The 8,635-nt window shown below is 46.2% G+C and overlaps 1 protein-coding gene across 1 annotated transcript; it reads left to right on the plus strand.

Annotated features, from left to right (window-relative positions):
- The first annotated feature begins 1,511 nt into the window (after positions 1-1,511).
- LOC123126074 (uncharacterized) lies at positions 1,512-3,416 on the plus strand. The gene is made up of 2 exons (XM_044546479.1): positions 1,512-1,877; positions 2,285-3,416. Exons 1-2 carry the CDS (start codon positions 1,653-1,655, stop codon positions 3,233-3,235), a joined length of 1,176 nt encoding a protein of 391 aa, XP_044402414.1. The 5' UTR covers positions 1,512-1,652; the 3' UTR covers positions 3,236-3,416.
- Positions 3,417-8,635: the final 5,219 nt, after the last annotated feature.

Here is an 8,635-nt window from a genome sequence, read left to right on the forward strand (position 1 = left end):
CCCGGATGGTCAATCCTAGAGGTCTCCCCGCGCGAGCTCCAACTTGAGTAGATGGTGCCCTAGAGGTCTGCCTCGAACGCTTGGACCGACGACCATCCTCGAAGGAAGGGACCGAGGCACACTTGGACCGAGCAACACTTGTGGTGTTGGCTCGTTTCTTCAACACCGGACACATAGTGCTCTCCGCGTTACCTCAAAATGGAGCGGAGCTTGGGCAATCAATGGTGATGGCAATTTCCTCGCCGTCAATGCCCTCTTGATAAAAGACTTCATCACGATGGATGACATCGGTGTTAGGGTCCTTGGCAAGGTCAAGTTCATAGTCAGGGTCCCAAATACCCGGTTGAGGAGCTGGGGGGTCCAGTTTGGTCAACCATTGCTTCCAGTCCTAGTTGGATGAAGTAAAAAGCTGCTAGGCAGTTATATACCCTGTTGAGAGGAAAAAGGGACTAGTTTGTAAAAACTATTACTCGGATGGGCTTGTTGGAGGAAAAACCGTCGGATCGAGGCTCCTTGAGGAAATTTGACTCCTCGCCTTTGAACATCACCGCTAGCATTTTCTCGAGTGTGCGGCGCTCATGAAATCTATCACGAGTCGAATCATTGACACCATTGTACTCCCACATGTGGTGGTAATGTTGCTGCAAGGGGTGGATTCCTCGGATAAGCACCACCGCCATTATATTGGCCAAGGTCAGACCGTGATAGAATAGACATGCCAGTTGAGCGGCCAGTTTGACCAAGGTCCCCTGCCGGACCTGGATCCTCCGACGCCATTTGTACCTTTTCCGTGGAGGTGCAGACCAAAACAGGGCGACCAGACACGCCCGAGGAGGATCTTTAAATTGTATGTCGGGTAGGTAAACCCACTCTTAGCAGTTTTTGTTTGACTCCGCAGGGGTACCGTCAAGGTATTCGGGCCCAACTACCTTACAAATCTGGAATCCGCCACACTCCAATAGCATGCCACCCCGCGTGTGCGGTACTACGCAAATAGCACCACAAATCAAAGTGTGGCTGGCCTGAGGAAGGCCTCACATAATATGACAAAATACGTTATATCAAGGATTGAATTGGGAGATAGGTGGTGTAATTGGAGGCCATAAAAATACAATAAACCCCTCAACAAATATTCATAGCATTCTTTATAAACTCGAACAAATATTATAAAGCTTGACTTCAGTCAAATCTAATATGCGAAGTAAATAAAAACAGAGAGAATGGTGGTAACTTTTGTTTACGAGCACGGCAATTTTCTGACGAAAAATAAACTGAGGACAAATTTATCATGCTTGCCAACTAAATTTGCTATGGTCAACAAACATAGATTGAAAAAAAAACCGTATTGCCATGGTAAAATCCAGAACGTTCGGTATTTATGGGCATCCTTAATAAATTAGGTGTGCACATAAAGTTCCGGCCGTATACGTGTCCACCACTCGCTCTGTAAATAATCGGCGGCTTCACTGACGAGTGGGCCCCAGCTCGACCTCACACAGTCACACTAAAGCTTTCGTCCTCTCCAGCGGCCTCCTCTCGTATCGACATCCTGCTGCTGCCTCTCTCACACAAATCTCAAACCCTACCTTGCTCTCGCTATCCCTCCAGATCCCGAGCTCCCCTCGCGCGCGCCCCGCCCCTCCCCGGCCGCCATGCGGATCCGCAGGTCCGCCTCCCGCCTGCTTGGCTCTGCCGCATCCGCCTCCTGCACGGAGGCCCCCCGATTCGAGCCGCCCCCGCCGCCAGCCCCAGCCCCAGCCCGCGAATCCGGCGCCGGGTTCCTGGGGCCGAAGACCTCCTCCGGCGGGGAGCCCTGCTGCGAGCTCAGCCGGTCGCCGTGGGACCTCATGGCCCAGCTCGACCTCTCGGATCCCCAGGTAATTTCCTCACCACCCGACCCCCTCGCTCCTTGCTCCGTGCTCTCCCGCCTGGCCGCAGCTTGCTGTATGTATTGCGCATTCGCGCGACGCTCTGTAGCAGCTAGCATGCCCGCCTCGCTACCTAGATCTCCTCCGCGGAGGTTACAATTGGGTCTGAAGCATGCCGCTAGGGTTCCGCTCCCCACGCCCGCGTGGTGCGGCGTCGAGGTCTAGCCGTAGGGCGCGTCAGTTAGCTCCCTGGCGGTAATCTGTGACCGGCTGGCGGTTGCGCTGCGGCCAATCGGGCTGCAAGTTCATCTGTCGGTCGCGAGCCCTACCTACCCGAACCCCCATTTCAGTTCAGCAATAGCAGGTAGCTCTTTTCGTTGGTTGATGTGTGTTTTCCGAATTACCATCTCATTCAGGTGGAGAAGCTCTTCGTGGAGACTTGCTTCATGAGTGTTTCCTGGCGAGGTAGCTGGCTCTTCCCAGCAAGCATCACCATGCCTGCCGGCTCCATCAGGGAGGAGGAAGACTTGGCCGTAGATATGGTTGACGGGGTCATCTTGAAACTGCACAAAGCTGTGGAAAAGATGGATAGCAAGCTGAAGCCATATAAGGGGGTCAAAGTGAACAAAGGAGTGTGGAGGTGCCGGAAGAATGACGGCAAGAGGTGGTGCTGCCGGCGGCCCGCGAGTAAGCCTAACTCATACTGCTCGTACCACTCGGATCAGAAGCTCTCCGTCGGCGACAAGCCACGTAGGAAGAGGCCCGACATCGACCTGGGCGAGGGGTTCTACTACTATGCGGGGTTTGGCCCCGGCACCAAGAGGCGCCGCACGTCAAGCAGCGGCAGCGTGCCGGAACCTCCACTGCCTGCTGAACCACTGAAAGAGGAGGCACCAGACGAGATGCAACTTGATTTTAGTGCAGGTCAGGTGCAGGCAGCGAATGAATCAGACCATCAAGTGGTGCTTGCTCCATCAGCACACATCGTCGACGAGCCTGGCACCGCTGGGATGGCGGACTGTGACAAGGAGAGCAGTGGTGATGGCATGCCGGAACTTCCAGTGCCTGCTAAACCACCAAAAGAGGAGGCACAGTCCGAAATGCAACTTAATTTTAGTGCAGGTCAGGAACAAGCTGATGACTCAAACCATCAAGAAGCACCGGCATCAGTACGTGTGGTCGACAAGCCTACAGGCAACGATGGCACCACTGGGATCGCAGGCTGGGACGAGGAGAGCAGCGATGACGAAGCGCTTGGCTGCAATGGCGAACAACCCTGCGACATCACCAAGCGGAAGGGCCCCTTCAAGAAGAGGTGGAGGAAGCCTGTGAAAGCCAGGTCACTCAAGTCACTGATGATGTCGTAGTGCCTGAGTCTCCGTGGTAATTTAGTCTAGTTAGCTCATCTTAGTCTGCTCCAATTTAGGTGCTGAGTTGCAGTGTACAAACTGCTTGTAGCATCTTTTCTGTTCGTGTGCTGTACTGTTTTAGCTGTCTGTACTGGCCGTTAGATCGAACTGAATTAATTTCTTAAAAGGTGTCGTTTAATCGTGATGGCGAGATGCAGCCACTGTTTTGTTGCGGGTGATTCCATTGCAGACGCTCCCCTAATTCAGTGCAGCCATATGCGTGCCTGAATGGTGTGATACAAATCTACAATACATGCATACAGATTATCTGCATATATACTCGATCTCTCAACGGTTGATGCATGATTGCTAGCTCTGGATGGAACGGGAAGTACGCAATTAAACTGTCAATGCAGATAGCTTATACCTTTTTTGAATTGTGGCGCCAGAGCTTCTGTTAATTCTTTGAGTAAATAGTCAACGAACCCAATAGCTTTGTTGTGCTTAGCGTACGTGCAAATAAAAGGCATTGAATTCACAATGTTTTCTTCACTCTTAATACAGCTCTATTAAGAAGAACGGAAACTGATACTCCGTCCGTCTTAAATTATTTGTCGCTCAAACGGAAGCGGTACTTTCTTTTCATGGGAGAAAGTTCTGATTTATTCATAATCAATTATGGCAGTCAAAAGAACAGAAGAGGTAACAAAAATTATAACCAGGTCTGTGGACCACCTAACGATGACTACAAGCACTGGAGCGAGCCGCCATCATCGCCCCTTCTTACAGGAGCCGGACAAACCTTGTTGTAGTAGCCAGTCGGGAAGTCATCATGCTAAGACCTCATATGATCAGCACGCCACATCAGCAACCATCGTCGACGAAGAAAGTCGTAGATTAGAAGGAACAAACTTGTAAACAACCAAACAAAGACTGGATCCAAATGGATCCACCAAAGACCAGTACCAATGAATCCCACAAGATCCGACGGAGACACACCTCCATACGCCCTCTAACGACACTAGACGCACCATCAGGATGTTGAACCTTACAAGAACGAGAGCAGGGTCCCTCCTGCGAGTGTGGGGCCGAGGTCCTCCACACCTCCATGGCCCAAAGGATATCGTAGATGGGGCGGATCGGCGGTAGCGCGGATGGGGGGAGAAGGAAAGCCTATGGTTTTTCTTGTCAAGGAGGAAAGAAGCAAAAAACTAAGACTTTGTACCATGCTTGAAAAGTAGTGCCACACGCGTCAGTATAAAATAAATCTAGTAGCTTCCAACAGTTTTTTACAGGGTAAAAAGAAGTTTTATTCCAAAATTATAGGTTACAATTGGATGTAGAAGTCCCTCAATGCAAGGTGCTCCACTCTATAGCCATATAGCAGTGCTACACTCGGTACAACTATACATCAACACTCGATCTAGTACCCAGATAATGTCGCCAAATTTCATTGCAAAAGAACATTTTGGATTTTCTTGGATTCATTCCAACCTTTTCGGCAATGTTCATTTAGTAGAAGACAATGTTTCTATCGACTACGAGGCATTTGTGGTAACTTCATACTTGTTGCTTCTTTTCTGTGAATGGCGAAACTTTGGGTGGCGTCAACTATGCCACGTTGCAAAATTTCTAGCGTAAACTTTCTCTTTTCTTTTTTGTGATATGCCTGAGGATCACATTGCGCCTATTATATTAGGTAGATGACCATTTTTAGAACAGTTAAAGCTAATCAATGTGTTTGAAGAAAATGTTTGATTTGATCTCCCTTCTCGAGATCCATTTGTCAAACATTTTCCTAGGAAGAAGAAGAGGAAGATCTACAATGGAGAAGGAATTGTGTTGAATGCAAGAAGTTATTGATTGGGTGTTGGTTTGCCCAATGACAAGTAATCACTAATGTGGTTGAGCTAAACGACCGAAAACAAACAGCTTCATGGGAGGCAGCCCATGGAAATAAGATAGTGTAAGTTTTGTTTTGTTTTGTGTGTGTAAATAAAGGAGTGGCCGCAACAAAGAAATGAAAAAGAGATGGAGAAAAAATGTATTAGCGCCCGTATGATTGTGCTGTAATTCACTCATATTTCCTGGGTTTTTCTTGCCTTAGAGAGTTGGGACAAACCTCTTAGGAACATAAACAAACCTTAAAGAAACTAGGTGTTTTGAGCATGCAAAGCCAAAGATGGAGCTTGGTACGAGCAACCATGCTTGTACGGGCGATCGTACCCACCAGGCGAGGCAACGCCAAAGTTTCCGGTGAAGAAGACGGTAGTGCTCATACCGAAGAGGAGAGGCAATGCCAAATTATCCAGGGGAGAATATGGCGTGTAGTACAAGAGAGAGCGGTACTCGCAGTCGTACCAACCCTTGCGAGATCAACAGAAGAATCCAGGGGAGATGGCGTAGTGGCCGCTCATACCCGGGCTTGTACCGTACGATAATGCCAGCACCGGACCTATCCAGGGAAGAAGGCGGGGTCTGGTACAAGTAGACATGCTCATACCAACCCTTGTACCAGCCAAGATCAGATGTAATTCAACTTCCAGAGGATAAAATGATGTCTGGTCCGAGAGCTAGAGCTCGTACCGGCTCTCATACCACGTGAAATCTTAGCCATAAAGTGCCCGAGAGGAGGTAACCCTTAACCATATTTTCCATCTATAGGGTGACTTGGCAATCGAGGTGCGGGAGGAGGTTGCCACTTTAAGGTGCAGCGTTGAGAGGCGGCATCCTCGGCCACAACAGAGCACGGCTTGAGACATCTTGATGATAAGCTATGAGGTATTTACGTGATTGTTACATATACACCCTCTTCGGATGTTGTGATTCTATATGCAGCACGATTCCCTCAATTGCCCTCCTTGCACCGTCAGGATCCATGTCCACCACCTCCTTCACAACCATGAAGCTTGTTGTGGCAGCAACATATGGCCCTAGGTAATAGTACTTCGTCTTTTTTGTAAGCTCTCCTTTTACTAATAAATTTCAAAAGTGTAACTCTCTTTGATTTCATTATATAGGCCACACCCAACATCCCTTCTTGCCATAGTTTGTGCAATCGCAGGTTTTCGCATCCTCCATTTAGGGCATGACCTTGTCTTTCAAATTCCACCAGTACCACCCACGTGGAACATGACTGAATGCGAGTAGGTAGTGGATGCCTTTGGGAACTGAAGCGGGAACGCAAAAAAGCATTGGAAATTGGAGAACTAAAGTTTGACTAGACCACTAAACATAACTACACTGAAAAAACTTCAGAAACTTATTTATGAACCACTAAGCTCAACTAAACTGAAAAAGTTTTAGATAACTACACTGAACTTAACTGAAAAAGGTTGTTCAGATAACTGAAATTAACTAAACTAAACAACCATTCTGAAAGAGGTAAATCAGCACCCAGGAACTTGCAGGGAATCAGCACCCCGCCACCCAACAATTTGCACTCTATGTGATGGTTTGGTCCCCACTTTTTTCTTTGATCCCCTTCTTCTTCCTCTTGTCCACCACTAGATCCCCTTCTTCCTCTTCTTGCGATGCTCCCCTTCTTCCTCTTCTTCCTCTATTCCTCTTCCAGCACCACATCAATGGTTTTGCGGGATGATCTTTCCAGCTCATCTGATGATGACTCCGTGACCAGCCAGGTTAGTCTCTGTCCCGGAGTTATCTCACATAACTAGGGTTTTGGGGGGGAAGGCGGAATTTTAGTCAGAACTCAATTGAAGGTATTTACTTTTCTTTTAGCCGTCACCCACCATTTTCTACAAGAATGTAGAGTCCTGGCTACAGATCTTCCTGCCAGATGTGAGCATCAATCTGTCTGTTAGAAGCTCGTGGCATTTGAATTAGTTGATAGTGGCTGGAGGCTCCTAGCTTGTGGAGACAAGGTTAGTAAAAAATTGTCATTTCAGTTCTTTTTTAGTATTTGACATTTTTGTGCCATTTAAGTGTAATTTCAGTATACTAGAATCTATGTGCTCTGTATAGTGCAATTTAAGTGCAGTTTGATAAATTAAGTATGTTGTTGGTGTTATCAGTTGTGTGCTTTAATTCATTTGATAAATTTTAGTTCAGACACAATTTGGTAATTTGTAGCTTGCAGACATAATTTAACTAAATAAGTTCAGTCAATTTAACCGAGAAAGTTCAGAAAATTTAAGTCAATTTGGTAATTTGCAAGTTCATAAAATGCGAATAGTTCAGAAAGTTTAGGCAATTAAGTCAATTTAGAAAGTTCTATTATTTTTCACCGTATCGATGCATTAGTCATGTTAGTTTGTGCACTGTGAGCAAGGCGGAGGGGAAAACGAGAGAACTTAATGTTTATTTGCTAACTAATACCATTGCATGCAATGAACTGACCACTGCATGCCTTGCTAGGTAGTCTCAAGTCATTGAAAGCATACACGTCTCACATCTCTTATTGGTTGATTCCTTTATTCATGTCAAGAAATAAGAAATGAGGTGGAAGTTAATGCAATGCGCCTAAGTGTTTTGGGATTATTTGGTTTCGTAATGTGCCTCTTAAGTTTAGTTTGGTTACAGGAATATTGTTTCCAGTTTAGGTGGATCTGTACTTTCCTTTCTTGATAGGAAGGACTTAAATGCAGCTATATGGAGTGGGTTAACCCTGAATGGCCTGCCCTTTGAATATGAGTCTAGCTAGGATCTGGAGCATGTATGATGAGGAGATGAAACAGAGGCTCAGACAAAATGTAGTGAATGCTGAAGAAAACTTGGAAGATTTTGGGAGAGAAGAAAAGATGGAAAATGAGCTTAGTTCATATAAACTTGTTTTTGCTAAGATGGTGGCTGAAAAGGAGCATGCAATGGCCGAATTAGGCAATACACAACTTGCTCTGCATGACCTAAAGCAAGAGCTTGAGAAGAAGAACATGGCTGATAAATCAGCCACAAACATCCATCAAGTGTTGAGTGCAAAGGGAGAGAAAGAGATGGACCAGATGATGCAAAAGAGGGACAGTTTGACGGAAGAAAGGAATGTGTTAAAGCAAGAGAAAAAGAAGCTTGAGTACACTATTGCTAGTCATTTCACATAGAAGGGGGACACTAAGGACAAGATAAGGAAGCTTAAGGGGATCCTGGATGAATTTGAGTGATGCTATATCGTTGTACTTGTTGTAATGCTGGCAGAATTTGTAGCACTTAATTTGATAGACTTGTGTAATAAAATTGTATTAGTGATTAAGTATAGTTGGTGTTGTCATTCCTGTGCCTAAATTCAAACATTGCAGTCAATTAAGTCAGTTCCGTCAATTTAGTTACAGTCAATTTAACTGTACCTAAATTTAGTCAATTTAACTGAAAAACACAGTGAATTTGGGAAGTTGCAAATTTAGAAAATGTGAACAGTGCAGAAAGTTAAGTCAATTCAGTCCTTTTAGGTACAATCAATTTTAC

The sequence above is a fragment of the Triticum aestivum genome, chromosome 5D (assembly GCF_018294505.1).
Source record: "Triticum aestivum cultivar Chinese Spring chromosome 5D, IWGSC CS RefSeq v2.1, whole genome shotgun sequence".
Taxonomy (NCBI): Eukaryota; Viridiplantae; Streptophyta; class Magnoliopsida; order Poales; family Poaceae; genus Triticum; species Triticum aestivum.

Excerpts from the sequence above, each read along its gene's own strand:
- LOC123126074 (XM_044546479.1), top strand. The coding sequence starts at position 1,653 with ATGCGGATCCGCAGGTCCGCCTCCCGCCTGCTTGGCTCTGCCGCATCC. Across the intron at positions 1,878-2,284 it reads TCGACCTCTCGGATCCCCAG|GTGGAGAAGCTCTTCGTGGA; the intron begins GTAATTTCCTCA and ends CATCTCATTCAG.